This window comes from Notamacropus eugenii, chromosome 1, assembly GCF_028372415.1.
Source record: "Notamacropus eugenii isolate mMacEug1 chromosome 1, mMacEug1.pri_v2, whole genome shotgun sequence".
Classification (NCBI taxonomy): domain Eukaryota; kingdom Metazoa; phylum Chordata; class Mammalia; order Diprotodontia; family Macropodidae; genus Notamacropus; species Notamacropus eugenii.
Genome location: NC_092872.1, coordinates 1,318,815 through 1,340,429, shown reverse-complemented (window position 1 = coordinate 1,340,429; position 21,615 = coordinate 1,318,815). Strand labels below are relative to the sequence as shown.

Sequence of the window (21,615 nt, the reverse complement as noted above, 5' to 3'; positions counted from 1 at the left end):
CTTCCATGACATTCCGTTTGAAAAAGATTGCTCTCATATGTTAAGTAAAATAATGCATAAAGAAGCAAACTTCTTGCTAAAAAATGGAAACAAGCAAAGGTTTTACCTTCTAGCCCTCAAGTTCTTCAAGTCAAAACTACTTCTACAAAAACAAGTTTGCTATATCATAGTTTAAAAAATTAACATGTCACTTATTACAGGGCAGTAATAGTATTCCATTACATTTATATACCATAATAAATTGATAAATAAACTGAAATGATGAACATTTACTTCAGTCTCTACTTCTCTGTTTACAGGAAAAGTGCTATTAATATTGTTATGTAAATGACATTTTTTTATTCTGTTCTCCTAGTGGTGTACGCCCTAGCAATGGAATCTGAGTCAGAAGGCATAAACATTTTATTCCTTCCTTTAGTAAAATTCCAAACTGCTTTTCAGAATGCCTGGATCAATCCACAGCTGCACCAGCAATATATTACTGTGCCTAGATTCCTTCAGCCTCTCCAAGACTTTTTCTACCTTTTGCCATTTTTGCTTATTTGCTTAGAGTGAAATAAAACTCGAATTTTCTTTTGACGTGCATATCTCTTATTACCAGCTATTCGTAGCACTCTTTCATTTAGTTAATAGTTTACAATTCAGTTTAATGTTACAGTTCAAATGGTATTTCCAGGTATGTAACTTTGGTCCTCCAAATTTCAGAATCACTAGATTATCTAGGTAATCCTAGAGTTTCTTGCAACCAATATGCGTCAACTACAAAAAAAGGTGCCCAAAGAAGGCAACGTACTTGGCTTTCAGAGTTTCCCCATGTCCATGCCACACAGAATCTTCATCTAGTTGAAGTTCCCGAAGAACACGGCTTGGTTTGTAGGCTGCATTGATCAGCAATGTGAGAACCTAACAGGCATTTTTTTAAGAGGCAGAAAGTATAACAGGGATAATAGGAAGAAAAGACAGAGAGATCAGACTACTGGTAATATCAGCCTGATTCATACTGTTAAGGCATGTCAGCAGAATAATTCCATTCAATTGAATTGGTAAATATCCAAACACCTGAGAGCCAGACATTCATGAGTCGTGCTAATATTATACAGAACAGTAGCGGCTGCCAGGAGAGTCACATCAAGCAGTAAATAGAACCTGGCTAAAAATCTCAAAACCTGATTGTCAGAAATAGTGTACCACTAACGTGCAATTCCTTTAGTAGATGGACAATTTTTATGATGTCACCTGGGCAGATCCCACAAAGTCCCAAGAATTCCGAACTTATCTCATGATATACTTCACTACTTCAATCACTTATTAAAAACCCCTAAAACAGCAGAAAAGTAAACTCCAGATTAAAAACTGTTCCATCTCATCCTTTCTCTACATGTAGAAATATAAAATGTACAGCCTTATATGTGGGAGAGACTAACAGTTAACAAGTCAGTGGATAATGCTGAACAATAGTCTTTCTTTGGAAGTAAACAAAGTACCTTTGGAACAGATTTCACACATATCCCACATCTAGCATGCCAAGGAAATTTCTATCCCACAAGGCAGCTCATTCCATGACTCTTGTTAGAACATTCTTAATTAAAGTGGCTAAAATGTGCTTGTCTGCAATTTCCACCAATGAATTCTGTTCTCTGAGGTAGTGGAGCACATCTAATTCATGTCACACTATGCAAGCTCACCCCCAGCCCACACCAGTTCCACTCTTTTCAGAAAATCTTCCTCACTTCCTTTGCCAAAATTCAGGGGTATACTGGTAGATTCTCCCAATGTGAGTTTTTACACTTCAGAAATCAGCAATTACTATTAATCAGAGCTGATATACTTTTTTATTTGATTTTCTAGCCTTAAGAAAGTGATGGAGAAAATGTTAACTGTACTGATTGAGTTCAAAAGTGTGCCTACACATGCTTCTTCCCCCAGACAGTGTGGTTGTTAAACATTTACCCTGGGACTGCTTCATAAACGCTGCCCAAGTTCAGCATGAGTGCAGTAGAAGTCCCAGGGAATGCAGCTGTCCCCAGACAGGAGGCAAGGTGATAACGATTACGATGATGATAACTTTTAAGGTTTGTGAAGTTCTTTACCCTTCGTCATCTTATTTAAGCCTCACAAAAGTCCCACCAAAACTCCACATGGTTTGGGTTCATAATAAACCTCATTACCTTCTTGTTCATATTCTATAGCTTAACAACTTTAAAAACTAGTACCCAGATATGAACATTCCCAATGTGGTCTGAATGAACAAAAAAGTATTTATGAATAAAAAAGCCTTTATTACGTGGTTGCTATTTCCAGGCTTTGAACAATATACAGTACAGCAGGACTGTTATGTCCTGTATCCTGAAATGAGTATTTCTGGCAGGTACCACATGTTACACTGTTGGTTCACAATGATTCTACAGTCACCTAAGCTATCCAAGTCTTTTTCATGTGAACGACTTTGATGCCAGGTTTCTTTTAAACTCTGTATTGATAACGTTGATTTTTGAACCTAAATTAAAGACTGTCTTCATCCCTGTTAAACGCCATCTCTACCTCCTGCGGAGGCTTTGCAGACTTGGTGTTGTTTCCGCTTTCTTTTCCTGTTTAGGCTAATCCTCTTAACCAGCCATACTCCCCTGTGATATTCTGTAAATGCAAAAGGGACTTCCCATGAGCAGAAGCAAGGGGGCCGAGTAGAAGGAAGAAGCAAAACTTAGGTTCCCCATCAAATGCCCTCCAAAGATCTAAAAAATAGACCAGATCTAATTCTGATTGGGAAATCAAAAAAAAAAAAGCCAAAAAGTCAATTCTCCTAAACAAGAACTACAGATCATGGAGAAATCATGTAGCTGGGAGCACACTTCCAGAGCATTCAGGGATTCAAAGAGAGCCAAGACTGGGCATTAGGGTAAAAAAGGGGACACAGAGTCATCCACGACCTCATTTTGGGTCAGAATGAAAAAGAGATCTATGCCTAGGGATGGCAAGTGGACCATATACTGAGCTATGTACTGAGGGAACAGTACAGGGAACAAGTTTGGAAGCAAATAAAGTTCTAATCTCATAAGCAGGGCAAGGGACTCAGTTACAACCTCCAGAGAGGCTGCAGCTTGAAGAAGAGTAACCAGGGCAAATGTTCCAGATTGAAGGCAAACCTAGAGTTCAGTCCCTCTGAACCTTTAGAGGCTTCCCAGAGACTGGCTGAGTCCAGTAGCATTTTAAGAGCACAAACTCGCTAACACTGACAAGCTACAAGGCCCAAGACCCAAACCTGGATCAGGAACTTACAGAGCTCAGATCAGGGGGTGGTAAACAGACGTAGTCTAAAATCATATCATTTTGAGAGCACTGAAAACTTGCAGGTCTCCAGCCTGAATAGTAAAAGTAGCAGCAGGAAACAAGAAAATAGAATCAGAAGTGCTCAGAACCCAGTCCAAGATCCACAAGTAGGCTCACATGATGAGCAAACAAAAAAGAATCCCACTACAAAGAAATATTATGGGAACAGAGGAGTTCAAGGAACACAAGAGAATGAAACAAAAACATCCACAAGCATAGTCTCAAAGAAAAAACACAACTTGGATACAAATCCAACCAGAATTCCTGGAAGAATTAGAGGAAAAGTTTAAAAGGGAGCCAAAAAAAGGATCTTAAAAACCAAATCAGAGCTGCAGAAACAAAAATGAGAGCTGAAAAGATTTAAATAACTCGGAGAAAGAGGTACAAACATTACCCAAGAAAATTATTTTCTGAAGATCAGAATAACTGACCAAATAGAAGATAATGTCTCTGTAAGACACATCAAAAAAATATTAATATAAAGTCAAAAACATGAAAAAAAAACCCAGAAGTGTGAGTTCTGTCATAGCAAGAATAACAGACCTGAAAAACAGGTAACTTAAGAATCTATCAGAGATAACTTAAGAGTTACTAGACATGCAAAACTCATGACCAAAATATTTTAAGCAATCATTAAAGAAAATAACCCAGATGTCTTCAAACCAGAGAGCAAAGTAAACACTGAAAGAATCTACCTATCACCTCCTAAAAGAAACCTCAAAATGAAAACTCCTCAGGAACATTACACCCAAAATCCAGAGCTTCCAGATCAAAGAAAAAGCAGCCAGAAAGGAAGAATTCAAGTACTGAGGAGCCATAGGCAGGATCACATAAGATTTAGCAGCTACTATTATAAAGGAAGGGGCAACTAGGTGGCACAATGGATAGAACTACAGGCCTGAAGCCATGAAGACACATCTTCCCAAGTTCAAATCTGGCCTCAGACACTTACCAGCTGTGTGGCCTTGAGCTGGAAAAGGAAATGGCAAACCATTCCAGCACCTCTGCCAAGGAAACCCTAACGGGTCATTGAGAGTTGGACATGACTGAAATGATGAAATGATAATTATAAAGGAATGGAGGGCTTGAAAAATGATATTCCAAAAGGCAAAAAATCTGGGCTTACAACCAAGAATTACTTATCTAGGAAAAATAAGTATAATTCTATAGGGGAAAAAAGAGACTTTTAATGGAATAGAGAACTTTCGAGTATTCCTGAAGACCAGAGCTGAGTAGAAAATTCAACAGGAGACAAGAGAAACAGAAAAAGGTAAATATGCATTAATAAGGAGCTAAACAAGGTCAATCTGGTTACAATTTTATATGAGAAGATAACATGTATTCAGAATTCTATCATCAACATATCATCTAGAGAAAGTCTAGTTGAATAGAGGACTTGGGAGGAATTCTGTTGTGTTCTGATGAACTCCAAATGGAAAGTATGGGAAAAAGAAGTAAGCTGGGGGGGGGGGGGGGGGGAAGGAAGAATGGAGAAAATTATCACATAAAATAGGGTATGCAAGTAAATCTGTATGAAAAAGAGAGGGAGGGGACTGGGTGACACTTGAACCTTTTTCTCTTCTGAACTGATCAAATGAGAAAGAAAATTTGGGTACAGAAATGCATTTTCATCCAGTAGGAAAACAGAAGGGAGAAAGATTGAGGGAAGAGAGAGGAAATAAGCTAGGAATTCATCACAAGCAAAACAAACTCTTTTTAAGAGGGGGCACAAAACAAAGAGATGGAAAAGTATAAGAGAAGAGTATGGAAGGGGAAATACATAATTAGCAGTAATAACTGTGGGTGTGAATGGGATAAACTCACCGATAAAAAAGAACAAAATAGAAGAATGGATTAGAGACCAGAATCCAAAAATAGGCTGTTTCCAAGAAACACTTGAAACAGAAAGATACGGAAAGGGGTTTTTTAAAAAGGTTGGAGAAGAATCTATTATGCCTCAATTGATGTGGAAAAGGCAAAGGTAGTAATTATGATCTCAGGCAAAACAACAGTAAAAATAGACCTACCTGAAAGAGATAAACTGGGAAAATAGATTTTACTAAAAGGTATTAGAGATAAGGAATTAATATCAGTACCACATATATCTGCACCAAATGCATGGCATCTAAATTCTTTCTTTTTTTTAATGAACTCATTAATTTATTTTCAGTGTTCAACAATCACTACCATATAACTTACTTTCTTTCCCTCCCTCCCCAAGACAGCATACATTTTTATATAGGTTCTACACATATATTCGTATTAAATACATTTTCACTACAGTCATGTGGTATAGAAGAATTAAAATGAATCAGAGAAATCATATAACGAACCAAAACGTAATACAAAAGAAAGTGATCTGCTACATTCCACGATTGAATTCCATAGTTCTTTCTCTGGATATGGAAGGTAATTTGCCTTAAAAGACCATTGGGAATTTTTTAAGTCCTTACATTGCAATGAAGTTCTAAGTCTACCAGAAAAAATTCTGTACCAAAAAAATTCAACTGTGGTTGTTGCTGTGTATAAAGTTCTCCTGGTTCTGCTCCTTTCGCTCAGCATCAGCTCATATAAGTCTTTCCAGGTCTCTCTATGGCATCTAAATTCTTGAAGAAAAAACTGTCAACAGTAAAATTATAAGAGTGGGGGAACTTCAATTTAGAACCTCAATTTACCATTTCTCAGAACTAAGTAAATTAAACCAAAAATTTTTTTCTTAAATGAAAGATCTGAAGAGAATTTTTGAAGTTAGATAGAGTAGATCTCTGGAGAATACTAAAGGAGTATACCCACTTCTCAGTTGTGCATGACACCTTCACAAAAAGGTGACCGTATGTTAAGGCATAAAAACCTCACAAATGCAAAAAGCAGAAATATTAGATGCATCTTTTATCAACCATAATTAACTGTAAAGTAAAAAACAATCGTTAAGAATGGATGGGTCATCACGACTAGGCTAAACCAATATAATAAAAATGACAATTCTCCCTAAATTTACTTATTCAATGCCATACCAACAAAATTATCAAAAAATTATTTTATATAGCTAGAAAAAAATAACAAAATTCATCTTACAGAACACAAGGTCAAGAATATCAAGGGAATCAATAAAAAATGTGAAGAGGATGCAGCTTAGCAGTGTCACATCTCAAACTGTGTTACCAAGTAGCAATCATCAGAACAGACTGGCTGACCAGTGAAATAGGCTAGGCACACAATAAATACCAGTAAATGACCACAGCAATCTAGTGTTTGAGATCATTGTTTGCCAGAAGGCGCTGAGAAAACCAGAAAGGCGTTTGGCAGAAGCTACATGTGGAACAACATCGCACACTGTATGCTGAGAGAGGTTCCAAATGGCTACACGATTTAGACAGAAGTCATAAGCACATTAGGGGAGCATGGAATGGATAAGGGAAGAATTACGATCAAACAAGAGACAGAGAGCATCATGGGATGGAAAATGGATAATTTTAGGTATATCATATTAAAAATTTTTGCGCAAAAAAACCAATGCAACCAAGATTAGAAGGAAAGCAATTTTTATATCAGGTTTCTCCGATAAAGACCTCAATTCTCAAATATGTAGAGAAGTCAAATTTATAAGAGTACAAGTCATTCCCCAACTGATAAATGGTCAAAGAATATGAACAGTTTTCAGAAGATATTAAAGCTATCTACAGCCACATGAAAAAATGCTTAAAATAAATACTGATTAGCAAAATGCAAAAATCAACTCTGAGGTACCACCTTACACCTATCAGACGGCCTGATATAACAAAAAGGGAGAATGACGCCATGTTGGAGGGGACACTAAAGCACTGTTGGTGGAGTGGTGAACTGATTCAACCATTCTGGAGAGCAATCTGAAACTAAGCCCAAAGGTTTGTATAAAACCGTGCATACCCTTTGACCCAGCAATACCACTATTAGGTCTGCAACATCCCAAAGATGTGGAAAAAAAAAAAAAGAAAAGAAAAAGGACCTATATGTACAAAAATATTTATCACAGCTCTTTCTGTGGTGGCAAAGAATTGTAAACCAAGATAAGAAGGAAAGTAAAAAGCTGGGAAAACAATTTTTACAGCAAATGTCTCTGATAAAGGCCTCATTTCTCAAACATTCAGAGAACTAATTCAAATTTATAAGAATACAAGTCATTCCCCAATTCACAAATGGTCAAAGGATATGAAGAAAGTCAGCCTATCTATAGTCATGAAAAAATGCTCTAAAGCACTATTGATTAGAGAAATGCAAATTAAAATAACTCTGAGATACCTATTGAATATGACAGAAAAGGAAACTAATAAATGCTGGAGGGAATGTGGGAAAATTGGGACACTAATGTACGTTGGTGGAGTTGTGAACTGATCTAACCATTCTGGAGAGAAATCTGGCACTATGCCCAAAGGGTTATAAAAATGTGCATACCCCTTGACCCAGCAATACCACCTCCACATCTGTATTCCAAGAAATTTTTTAAAGGGGGGTGGGGTTGGGAAGAGAGAACTATTTGTACAAAATAATTATAGCTGCGGTTTTCGTAGCGACAAAGACTTGGAAACTACAGGGACATTCATCAATTGAGGAAGGGCTGAACAAGCTGTGGTATATGACTGTAAGGGAATATTACTGTGCTCTAAGAAAAGATGAGCAGGTGGATTTCAGAAAAACCTGCAAAGACCTGTATGAATTGATATCAAGTAAAGGAAGTAGAACCAGGAGAACACTGTTCACAGCAACAGCGATATTGTACAATAATCACTTGTAAATGACTTAGCTATTCTCAAAAGGACTCATGATGAAAAATGCTATCCACCTACAGAGAAAGAACTGATGGAGTCCGAATGGAGATCAAAGCAGACTATTTTTCACTTCCTGTATTTTTTATTGTTTTTTTTTCCTTTGGGTTTGTGTCTTCTTTTACAACATGACTAATATGGAAAGATGTTTTACATGACTGAACATGTATAACCTATATCAAATTGTTTACTGTCATCTTAAGGAGGGAGAATTTTTAAATGAATAGTTAAGCACTATCTTCACATGCAACTGTGGAAAAAATATTCTATTTTCTTTTTAATTAGAAACCTAACAAATCAGAAAATAAAACAGGAATCCTGAAAATCAAAGGAGACTAACAAAATTGAAAGCAAAAGGTAAAAAGAAAAAGACCCAACTGGATTAATGTATAAAACAACATGAAGGTCTTGGAAAAAACGAAGTAAAAAGGCTAAGTCATTGGCTAACTTGATTAAAAAAAAGAAATAAGAACCAATTACAGTATCAAACACAGAACCAATGAAGAATACAAGAAATATTAGGAGCTATTTTGCCCAACTATATGACAATAAAACCAGTGATTTCTATTCATAAGAATGTCAGTTGCCCATTAGCAGAAGAGGAAACAGAAGACTTAAATAATTCTATCTTATAAAAAGAAACTGAAGACATAATAAATGAAATCCCAAAGAAAACTCCACAGAACCAGATGAATTTACAAGTGAATTCTATCAGACAAAAGACCCATCAATTCCGGTAATCCATAAACTGCTTGAAAAAAGAGGAGAAGAGAGGCCCTACAAAATTCTTTCTGTAACACAATGATGGTGCCAATACCTATGCCAGGAGAGTCAAAACAGAGAGAGAAAACTATAGGTTAATATTCCTAAAGAATATGGATGAAGTCTCTTATATGAAATATTAGCAAGGAAACTACAGCGTCGCCGAGATTACAAACTACGACCAGGCCAGATTTATTTCAGGAAAGAAGAAAGCCGCAAACCTAACTGACCATATTAGTAACAAAAAGCACAGCATTATATCAATACAGAAAGATAATGCCCATAAACACTGGAAAACACAGGAATGAGTAGCAGCATTTTTCTTAAAATGGTAAGCAGTAACTGTTAAAACCAAGAGCCAACATTATCTGTGATGGGGATAAGCTGGAGGCCTTTCCAGTAACCTCAAATGTAAAGCAAGGCTGTGTATTATCACCATTCGTACACTTAATATAGTGCTAGATATGCTAGCTATAATAGTAACACAAGAAAAAATGGAGGGAATAATCATAGGCAAAAAGAACTAGGATGATCACTTGTTGGGGGTGCAAGCTCAGTTCCATGTGGACAGTCTCGGGCAGGTAAAAGTGAGGACTTCTAACCTCAGAGTTCTCATGAGGCCCCCCAGGGAACAGCTGGGAATTGAGACGTGAAACACGGGCTATCTCGTGCATTTCCGCCTCTTCTCCGTGGAAAACGTGCTGGGGAGAGCATCCCACCCTTGAGATTGGCCAGGGGTCTGAGCACACCTGTTGTTGACTAGCTAAGGGTTGAGAGCAGGCATGGTATTCACGTGTAAACTATGCAGCGGGAGAGCTTAAGTAGGGTCAGGAAAGCCTGAAGGCGCTCTTCGCACTGAGGGGCCCTTAGAGGGCAGAGGGTCCCTCCCCTCTCCTGCTCCCATCTTCTTGCTGTATGATCCTTGCCCCTTGGGAGGAGGAGGATTCCTCTCTCCTGAGGAAGAATTCACCCTGCACATGTAACTAAGACCCTGAATAAAGCCTAACCCTTGTTCAACTCTGGAAAGTCTCTTCTCTCAATACGTTTATCCGGTTGACCACCGAAGACCTGCGAAAGGTAAGACTCGGGTAGCTCATCGGCCTTGAGGCCGAACAATAACTTTTGTGGATACCAGGATGGGTTTCTAAAACCTAAGTGAAACAATTAACAATTTCAACAAAGTTAGAAGATATAAAATAAACACACCAATCATCAGCACTGCTACGTATTACCAATAAAATCCAGCAGAAAGACACAGAAAAAGAAATTCCATTTAAAATAACTACAAAGAGTATAAAATACTTGGGAGTCTACCTGCCAAGACACACACAGGAACTATACGAATGCAATTCCAAAACACTACTTAGGAGTCAGTCAATTTATTGAGTTTCCACTAAGTACCAGTCACAGGGGATACAAAAAGAGACAAAGGCGATAGGACAAAGGGTAAAGAATTTAAGGGGAGCTAATAGCGAATGGTTGAACTGTCAGTCACAGGGTCAAGACTGTGAAGTGAGGCGAGAGAGACCACAGCAGGCATGATGGATGGGAAAGGCTGGAAGGACAGAAAGTCATGATGAGTTGGAAGGAGAGATTTGAGAGGGATTATGATATAATACATAGAACAGTACACTTAGAAGGAGGAAGCCTTGGGTTCCAATTCTGTCTCAGACATTTATTGGTTTTATGGTCCTAAGAAAGTTACATAAGCTTTCTGGGCCTTGGTTTCCTCATCTGTAAAATGAGAGGGTTTGATTCAATAAGGAGTCTTTGAGCTCTAAATGTAGATCCCATGTTTAGGAGGTATGAAGCAGGAGAGACTGAAGGACAGATTATTGTGTCTGAAGAAAAGAAGTCAGAATTCTGAATTATGGAGATAGGAAGGTGATGGTTTATTCTCAGATCAAGATTAAGGCCATCACTTTCAGGATTAAGGCAGGGTGAAAATGGAGTTCATGGAAACTGACAAAGTCAGTGAATGGGAGACCAGGCTGTCCAAGGGAACATCAATCTGTGCGGTAACATCCCCAAGTATATAGACAGAGGCTGGAGTAAAGAAGAGAAGACTGAGTCACATGAAAAAAGGGGCAGAATGACCTGGAAATCCATAGAAAATATGACAAGAAGTTGGAATAAGAGAGAGAGATGGATAGAGTACAGATCGTAGGGAGACAGCCTGCTGAGTGATGGTGGCAAAGGAATAATTTGGGAATGAAGAGTAAGGAATAAGCCAACTCTTCCTCCTAGAATACCCAGTATTGGCCAGGGATTCAAATAACAAAGAGTTTGTTAACAGGAAATTGAGGATTACAGAGGTTATCAAGGAATTAGAGGAAAGCAGATGATAACTATTACTGAGGTGGATAGGAATGAAAGGCTGGAAAGCCAGAGAATTTTCTGAAGCATGGAGATAAGGAAATAGGAATTTTCCCCACACAGGCTTGGTTAATCAAATCTTTGGGCATTGCTCACTTATCAGTTACAATTCCAACTGCTCTTCCATACCTCCCCTAACCCCAACCCTAAATGCACTTCTTTATTTTGTATACAAGGGGAAGAGAGACTTGGGCAAATGTCTGGCTGAATACAAACGTGCTATACAGTGGTGTGCTAAAGCCAGCTCAAAACAGCCTGAATGAGACAAATGTTAGATTTTCAGTGTAAGAGCATTTACAAGGAAATTGTCTAGGAAATAAGCAAATGCCACGAATAGAGCTTGATTTGATTTGTTGATAATCAACAGATCACCTGTTGATTACCTATTCTTAAAGCAAAGGATAAAATGTTAATAATGCAGATTAAGCTTAAAAGTATGTCATGCCTATGTCCTCTCCCTCCCAGAGAGCCAGCTTTTAAAACATTTAGCAGCACACCACTGTCCATATCAATAATAATTCTTGATCAATTCAGTATACCTATCAGAAAAAGCTAGTGAGTTGTCATTAGCTTGACATAATTTATTCTTAATGCCACCAAACAATAATAACAGCCCTAGACTATCTGCTTAATAATTAATTTAATAAACTAGAAATCAAACCTTATAAAGGAAATGTATTATGGAGTGATTATTCTCATTACAAAGAATACGGGGATGAGTTCAAAAGTTAACTCATCTAAAACAGTATAATTTATATTTAACTTGTCAGAAATGCAGGTATTAAACTTTGAAAATTAACTCCATTTTACAATTACATAATGCCATAAAATAAACATTCCCAAGATAAGAAGAACTTGTCTAAGATGGTGTTTAATGCAGCTTTCATACCAAGTCATTTTAGCTAAGAAACTGGAATCATTATGTTGTGATAATCATTTAAGATCACTGGATCCCAAGCACCCTGGCCTAACAGACAGACAGCCCCTTCTTTGTTCTCTGAGTAAACCCAGAATGCCTCTTCGTGTCAACAACCACAAGGCCAGACGAAGCTAACCCAGAGCATTCCCCTGTTTATGGACATGAAGGATGAGATGAGGTTCCTTAACCCAAGACACTGTCTTGAATAACAGGACTTTTCTTATGCTAGTATTTTATAGACATATACTATGTATGTTGTGTTGTGTTATGTTATTGATACGAGAAACACATATTTCAACTCTCTCATCTTATTGCATTTACAACCTGTTCAATTAAGAAAACTCCTTTCTCATTCTATGGTTAAACACATATGGAGATCAGAAATCTGAGGGACCCAGACATCCTGAGTTGGGATTGCTCTAAAATGTATATAAGACTTCTTATCCTTCTCATCAGTCAGAATTAAAGTTCTGACTCCATGCGCACACATTCACTAGCTTAAGGAAATAAACACCACGAATTTATAGAACACCCAGCCCGTTTGCTCCTTTTAACCAAACTTCCAGGTCGACAGTTGCTCCATCCAATCCTGAACCCAAACTCACTTAACCTCAGAGGTGGAGTATACAATGCACTGGAGGGCTAAGTCTCCCAAAATAACAGCACCAGTTAGCAATGCTGAGAGAAGGAACAATGCTGGATATTTTCTATAAAACTCTTAAGGGAGTAAGGATCGGTGATGCGGAGCTACAATCCCCTAATTTCCCTTCCAGGTATTCAGATTCCAGTATTTTATTTTTTGAAGGGACAGTTATACAAGCTCCATTTGGAATTAACCTGTAAGAGTGATATGAAATCCCTAAGTCTGTATATGCCAAGGGCCAGACCCTTAAGAGACTTTCTGACCCTCACCTCTTTTTCTGGTGGTTGTTTTGGCTTTGGTTTTTTGGTGAAGGGAGGTGGGGGGAGGAAGGGCAGAGACAAAGTCTCTCTTTCCCAGGCCAGAGAAGCAGTCGCCCACAGGTCTGGAGACCCTCCTTACCTCTTTAAGAACCAGAACACAGTTTCCTGGTCCTACACATTGAGGCAATTCAGCAATTCTTCCTTTGTTGAGATAAGGCCCTGAGAAGCAACGATGGTTGAAGTAGATCTTTGGACAGAAGTACTTTCCATTAATTGTGACTGGAAAATGAAAAGAAGTAAATACAGTTAACCCTTCCACATCTGAATGATGAGGCAGAAAAGAGTGCTTGAGGCAGATGAAGCAAGTAGGACATGAGCTAGGAGATAAGACCAGAACGTGACCAGTCAGAAAAGTGATCAAGGAAGATAGTGCACCTTCTCCCCTTTTCTGAAAGATTTCTCCTGCCTAGTGGGTGAGTGGGGAAATGAGTCCAATACAAATGGAGCCCTAAGGGCTGAGCTGCTTTTCCAGTACTTTGTGAAGCTCCCCTAGTTTATTCTGTAACCTGAAGGCACCCTAAAATCCTTTCCCCCATCTTGAATCTGTACCAAAAAAACTGCTTTCATGTCCCTTATCCTGTGTTCCCCCTGTCCTTTAATTTTTAACCTGCGTCCTCCTGCTCTGTCCTTAAATCTTTAAATCATAAAGAATTCCCTTTGTCTCTCTCATCCTATGTCATCCTGTCCTGTCTTTAATCTTTAACCCCCATAAAAACCTCTAAAACTGCATCATCATTCTGAAACCTCTGTATATGCATAACTCCTCCAAATATCAGAATCTCACTTAGCTTTCTTGCTAAGGAGTCTTGGGATGCTTTTTCATGTAAAATAAAAAGCTCCCATTGGCTAAAAGAGAAGATCTAAGTGAATTCTTTCATACCTGAACCAGCTCTCCCAACTCTAAACTCATCAACAACTTTCCCCATTACAGTTCTCATATAGTTAAATGGGAATTTGGGGAACTTTTGTCAAAGTTGCAGACAACATTGCAAAGGCCAGCAGATGACCCAGAAAATGTTTAGCAACTCAGAAATGCTTAAAATATATGTACAGTATTGCATAATACCTACATATTTTATCTTTTAATACCATAATAATTCAGACATCTTTTCTGGTATGAAGGGAGGGTCAAAAAATTTTACATGGATTTTCCAGATCAGTTGGGGCTGGGGGATAGGAGAAGAACCACACCCTGAATCCCACCCCACCCCCATGTGGAAGGGATAAATGTATTCAAATATGTAGTTATTTCTTATCCCATGCTTCCTTTACAGTAGATTTCAAGAAAACTCAAATAAAGCAAATTACTTACAAAGAACTCTCTACACGTAGTAACAGCCAGCATTTATATAACACTTCAAGGTTTGCAAAGTTCTTTACAAACACCATCTTATTTTATTCTTTTTTTTTTTTTTAACTTTTAACATTTATTTTCACAAAGTTTTGGGTTACAAATTTTCTCCCCTTTTATCCCCTCCCCCCCCCCAAACCCAAGCATTCTAATTGCCCCTGTGACCAATCTGCTCTCTCTTCTATCCTCCCTCTCTGCCCTTGTCTCCGTCTTCTCTTTTGTCCTGTAGGGCCAGATAGCTTTCTTTACCCCTTAACCTGTATTTCTTATTTCCTAGTGGTAAGAACATTACAGTTGATCCTAACACTTTGAGTTCCAACTTCTTTAGCTCCCACCCTCTCCACCCCTTCCCTTTGGAGGACAAGCAATTCAATATAGGCCAAATCTGTGTAGTTTTGCAAATGATTTCCATAATAGTTGTGTTGTATAGGACTAACTATATTTCCCTCCATCCTATCCTGTCCCTCATTACTTCTATTCTCTTATGATCCTTTCCCTCCCCATGAGTGTCGACCTCGGATTGCATTCTCCTCCCCATGCCCTCCCTTCTATCCTCCCCCCAACCCTGCTTGTGCCCTTGTCCCCCACTCTCCTGTATTGTGAGATAGGTTTTCCTATCAAAATGAGTGTGCATTTTGTTCTTTCCTTTAGTGGAATGTGATGAGAGTAGAGCTCATGATTTTCTCTAGCCTCCCCTCTTTATCCCTCCACTAATAAGTCTTTTGCTTGCCTCTTTTATGAGAGATAATTTGCCCCATTCAATTTCTCCCTTTCTCCTCCCAATATTTCTCTCTCACTGCTTGATTTCATTTTTTTTTTTGAGATATGATCCCATCCTCTTCAATTCACTCTGTGCACTCTGTCTCTATGTATGTGTGTGTGTGTGTGTATTCCCACCCAGTACCCAGATACTGAAATGTTTCAAGAGTTACAAATATTGTCATTCTATGTAGGAATGTAAACAGTTCAACTTTAGTAAGTCCCTTATGACTTCTCCTTGCTGTTCACCTTTTCATGGTTCTCTTCATTCTTGTGTTTGAAAGTCAAATTTTCTTTTCAGCACTGGTCTTTTCATCAAGAAAACCTGAAAATCCTCCATTTCATTGAAAGACCATTTTTTCTCCTAAAGTATTATACTCAGTTTTGCTGGGTAGGTGATTCTTGGTTTTAGTCCTAGTTCCTTTGACTTCTGGAATACCCTATTCCATTCCCTTCGATCCCTTAATGTAGAGGGTGCTAGATCTTGTGTTATCCGGATTGTATTTCCACAATACTTGAATTGTTTCTTTCTAGCTGCTTGCAATATTTTCTCTTTCACCTGGGAATTCTGGAATTTGGCCACAATGTTCCTAGGAGTTTCTCTTTTTGGATCTCTTTCAGGAGGTGTTCTGTGGATTCCTTGAAAATTTATTTTGCCCTCTGGTTCTAGAATCTCAGGGCAGTTTTCCTTGATAATTTCATGGAAGATGATGTCTAGGCTCTTCTTTTGATCATGGTTTTCAGGTAGTCCCAGAATTTTTACATTGTCTCTCCTGAATCTATTTTCCAGGTCAGTTGTTTTTCCAATAAGATATTTCACATTATCTTCCATTTTTCCAATCTTCTCGCTATGTTCTGTGATATCATGCTTTCTCACAAAGTCCTTAGCCTCCATCTGTGCCATTCTAGTTTTGAAAGAACTATTTTCTTCAGTGAGCTTTTGAATCTCCTTTTCCATTTGGCTAATTCTGCTTTTGAAAGCATTCTTCTCCTCATTGGCTTTTTGAACCTCTTTTGTCAATTGAGTTAGGCTAGTTTTCAAGGTGTTAATTTCTTCAACATTTTTTTGGTTCTCCTTTAGCAGGGAGCTGATCTGCTTTTCATGCTTCTCTTTCATCCCTCTCATTTCTCTTCCCAGTTTTTCCTCCACCTCTCTAACTTGATTTTCAAAATTCTTTTTGAGCTCTTCCATGGCCTGAGCCCATTGGGTGGGCTGGGACACAGAATCTTTGATTTCTGTGTCTTTGTCTGATGGTAAGCATTGCTCTTCCTCATCAGAAAGGAAGGGAGGAAATGTCTGTTCTCCCAGAAAGTAGCCATCAATAGTTTTATTTCTTTTCCCTTTTCTGGGCATTTTCCCAGCCAGTGACTTGACCTCTGAATATTCTCCTCACACCCACCTTGCCTCCTGATCCTCCCAGCCAGCGTTTGGGGTCTGAGATTCAAATGCTGCTTCCAGCCTTAGGGCTTTTGGCGGGGGCAGGGCTGCTATTCAGTGTGAGAATTAAGTTCAGATGGTCAGGTCGGGGCAGGGCCGCCTCTCAGGCTCAGTTCCCTCAGGGGGTTTACGCACAGACCTTCCACAATGGATCCAGGCTCCTGCCCCCTTGGGGAGCCCCGGTCTGCAGCCGCCTCTCAGCTTCTATCTCCCGGGGGGGGGGGGGAGCCATGGGGGCACCCCACTCCCCTCTCGACCCGCCAAAGAGACTCTCTCACTGACCCTCGTCACCTGTGGGTGGAGGGGCTTGTGCCGCCGCTGGAGATCCCGTCCCTGTAGCCTGCTTGGATCTTTTTCTCACGGTGTCGCGGCCGCTGCAGGGCTGCACCCAGCCCCCAGTCCCGGCGCCCAGTCCGCAGCGCAAAGGACCCCCCGCGAGAGGTCTGCAGGTCTCTCCGGAACCAAAATCTCCCTCACTCCAATACTCCGTGGCCTCTGGGTGCAGAATTCACCGTGAGTTGGTCCTCTCTAGCCGTTCTGTGGGTTGTGGGTTCAGAGCTATGTGTATGTGCGTCTTTCTACTCCGCCATCTTGGCTCCGCCCCCCCTTATTTTATTCTTAAAACAACACTGGGAGATAGGTGCTATTAGTATTATTGCCATTTTACAGATGAGGAACCTGAGGTAGACAGGTTAAGTGACTTGTCCAGGTTTACACAGCCAGTAAGTGTCTGAAATTGGCCTTGAACTCAGCTCTTCCTGAATTCAGACCAGACATACCATCCACTGTAATACTTAGGTTAAGACCAGGAGAGTAGCAAGACCATGGTAATGCTCAGCTATGTTTTTAGATATTTTTGTATGCAAAGTTCACTAGAAAAGTTGAGGTTCAATTAAAGGGATATATGGATCAAAGGAAATCAAAGGAAGAAGGAATTATGCCTACTTCTACTTCAGTACCTTTAATCTTGAATAAAATTATGGGATCAAATACTATAATACATATATTACGTAAAACACATGTTCATAAGGACTCATAACAAAATATTTGCTAGGTTTAGTATAAAGGTTCTAATACTAAAAAAGCTGTTTCTAAAACAAATAAAGATGGCTTAAGGTTAAAGACTTATCTATAAAAATACAGGTAATTTTCAACAGTAAAAGTAGATTACATGAGCTAATTTCTTTAAATTAACCAGTACAATTATTTGGATTTTGTTTTATGCCTTTATTCAAAGAAGTAGTACACATTCTAGTCAGACTGTGTTTTAAAATTTCAATGACTATCTTAACCGTGACAGATGTGGCTTGGTTTTAATGGTTTATAATTTTCTGACAAATAGACCCCATTATATTAGTCAAATCATCACAGGCAAACATTTAAGTGCCTCCAATGTGCCAAGCACTGTGCTAAGCCTTAATTAGTACAGGTTCCCTGAATACAGAAGAAATTCAAACAGAGGAGAACTCAGGAATTAGAGAACCTCAGAGAGACAACACCCTGAAGAGGCCCTGGCAGCCAGTTAATAGCTGAACAGAAACCTCCCCTCCAACAAACTAAGTCTCTCATCCTCTGCTTTACATGGTTGTTGTTCTGGTTCTTTTAGTCCATATTTAATATCATTTCCTGAAGCAGCTCATTCTTGTGGATATCAAGCCTACGCGGGCCTCTCTGCAATGCCAATCCACTGCTCCTGGGTAAGCCTCTAGAGTATAGAATGCCAATCTGGCCCATCCTCCATATGACAGCCTTTCAAATACCTGAAGACAATTACTTTGTCTCTGACCCCCGCCCCCCTGGGGCCTTCTCTTTTCAAGGCCAAACATCCCCAGCTCTTCAAATATTCTTACAGCAAGATTCAAGACTCTTCCCCATCCCATGAACCTTTCTATCTTGCTTATCAATGTGTTGCCTGGAATTGAACCTAACAATCTAATATGTTCTGACTGGGGCACAGTGTACAGCAGGGTTATCACTTTCCTCATTCTGGACACTTCACACAACCTAGAATCACATCCGCACTTTTGGCCGCCATGTTGCAATGGTGATCTATACTAGCCACTGTTGCTCCCTTTTCACATCGACACTACTGTCTCACACGCCCTCCCGTCACAACTTATGAGGCTGATTTGATCGTTGGTGTTCCAAACACATTGATCCCCACTAAATGTCATCTTATTACACTGAAGTTAACACTTCACTTGTCAGAATGTCTGACTAGGTCTTGACTTTCATCTGGTCTATTAGCTGTCCCTTCCAGCTTTGTGTCATCTGCAAATCTGGCAAGTTTTCATTCCACAAAAGATTCTGGGGCATTCCATTAGAGACATCCACTCAAGTTAATACCAACCAGTTACTGACTACTCTTTCCCATCAGTTTCTCTGGGCAGCAGAGCTCTCTACATACCCACTTTACTGTGCTACATGAATCTATTGAAGCAGCAACTTCTGAATCCCACTATTTGGAAAATATCAAAGGAATAAAGATTTCACAACTTCATCCAACAAATCACACAAATTAAATTTCACCAATGAGAATATGGAACAAAATTTGGTTATAGTAGAGCTGAGATTTCGTTCAATCAGCACCTAGCACAAAACTTTTCTTTACTATTGATAATGGCAACTATTGCTGCTAAAAAATGAAGCTACTATAACACCACCAACTATCAAATAATTTACAAGTAGCTTCTTTTTTATTAAAAAAATAAACAGAAACTCTTGATTAAGGAAATAATAGTGCACAAATCTCTTTCTAACCTTATTTCAGCCTTAAAAAAAAACTTTTCCATCATGTTGTTCAAATTCACTCCAGTTGAGAGTACTGCCTTACCTTTTAGAAGGTCAACTGGTCTGACCAAAATGAGGTGAAGAATATCAGTTAATATCTTTACGCTGAACCCAAATCAGCCTAACGGTTATTACGTCCAATAGCACACCACAAAATCTGCATCCTTGGTCCTATGACCAACGATATGGGGTAAGGCATTATAGAAGTGAAAATACATAAACAAACCTAGGGATGATCATGAGGAGAGCTAACGTACACTTGTTATTTGACTCCTCTAAGAAATCAATGAAACTAATTGTCATGTTCTACAAAGGCGTGGTCTAGGGGTTGAAAAAACAAAGATTGCCCAAGGTCATACCTGACTCTGGAGGATTTGGCTCCTGGTTCTTCAGACTTTCATGGACCATCCTCGAAGGTATGATTCTGAGGTGAGAAAACAAAGAAAAACCAGCTTTCTGTAACTGCTTTTGTTTATGTTTGCTGTTTTCAGGTCCTTTTAGTCTGAATGAAGAGTCTTCAAGATAAGGAAAAACCTGTAACTCCATGAAGTTAAAATTAATAAGAGAATGAAGGCACTGGATGGCTAAATCTATAAAGGCAAAAATGCCTATGAGTGATTTTTTTTTAAATGTATGGTTATAAAAACAGAAGAATAAGACCTGGTAGGTTGGTGAACAATCTGAATGAAGTCATGTGATTAGTCTACATTTTGAAAGTAATTTTCATTTTCTATGAAGAAGTAATATATGTTATCAGACTTTGGGGTTTTTAAAAAAACAAAGAAAATCTGAAGAAGCAAACCACAAGGAACATCTTTTTTTTTTTTTTGCGCAATGGCTACATTGCTTAGAGATGTTTAAACTTAGAAAAAATTAATAATGATCATACTTCTTCATACAGTAATAATTTCTCTTTTCTGAACATGTTTAATGTTGATAACCAAATCAAGAAGATCAATGTTCTCAGCAGTATTTAATCTATCTGTAGAGCAACATGCCATAACGGTGATGATGAAAGCTACAACGGATACAGTGCTGTAAGATTTGCAGTACATTTCTCACCAGTATAGTTTCATTTTGAGATAGATTTTTATTATCTTTGTCTTACAAATGAAGACACTGAGGCAGAAAGTGAAGTAACTTACCTGACCAGGAGTCCAGAAGACTCAAGTGTAAATGTGGCCTTAGGTATTTACTAGCTGTCTGAACCTGGCAAGTTACTTAACACCTGCTTGCCTCAGGCTCCTCAACTGTAAAATGGAGATAATATTAGACTCTACCTCCCATGGTGGCTGAGGAGAAAATGAGATAACATTTGGAAAGAGCCAGCACACTGCCTAATGCATAGTGAAGCACTACATAAAGGCTGGGAAAAGAACATGCAGTGCTTCTTCAAATACCGAACCCCTTGTCCAATCACCCATTACCCTGAATTACTCCCACCATCTGCCTCTACTGTTCCCATTTATGTGCCCCTCAACAGTGCTAGAAAAAAATCATGAAACTGTGTTGCTGGTTGACTAAAATGTATGTTACAAAATCTTAGCTAGGCCCTCAATGCAGCAAGGCAATCCTTGTGGAGCAACTGTACCCAATCTTTTTAATCCCTCCTTGACTCTTCCACAACACCTTCTCTCCTTGCCCCTGCAGCTAAGGGTCTGATGAAATAATTTTACCAAAACATTGAGACTATTTGCTGAGAGGTTACACCCAGTATTACTCCCACTTTCTCTTTAATCTTCAGTCTCTTCCTGTCTAGTGGCTCCTTCCCTGCTGTCTACAACCCATCCTTAAAAAAAAAAAACCCAAAAAACAAAACTTACTTGATCCAACCATCCCTGATAACTGTCCTCTATTTCTTAGTGAAACTGCAAAACAATCTATACTCTACCTCTACTTCCTCTCATTTGATTCTAAACCCTCTGCATTCTAACTCTCTCCAAAGTTCTCTCTCCATTGCCCAATCTAACATCCTTTTCTCAGTCCTGAAACTGTTCATGTCCATTTTCTGGATATGCTCTCCTCTCAGTGTGGGTTCTCTTCCCATCTGACCATTCCTTCTCGGTTTCCTCTGCTGGATCTTTATTCAGTTTATACCCACTAATAGTTGGTGTCTGACAAATCTCAG

The 21,615-nt window shown here is 38.9% G+C and overlaps 1 protein-coding gene across 5 annotated transcripts in view; it reads right to left on the bottom strand.

Annotated features, from left to right (window-relative positions):
- Window positions 1-21,615, bottom strand: part of SFMBT1 (Scm like with four mbt domains 1) — a 177,415-nt gene that overhangs the window by 8,752 nt on the left and 147,048 nt on the right. For all 5 annotated transcript variants that reach the window (XM_072649647.1, XM_072649619.1, XM_072649628.1 and 2 more), the window contains 3 exons: window positions 19,847-19,911; window positions 13,229-13,368; window positions 794-903 (listed from right to left, as the gene is read on the bottom strand). In XM_072649647.1, coding sequence (XP_072505748.1) covers window positions 794-903; window positions 13,229-13,368; window positions 19,847-19,911 — 315 coding nt within the window. The remainder of the gene's footprint in view (window positions 1-793; window positions 904-13,228; window positions 13,369-19,846; window positions 19,912-21,615) is intronic.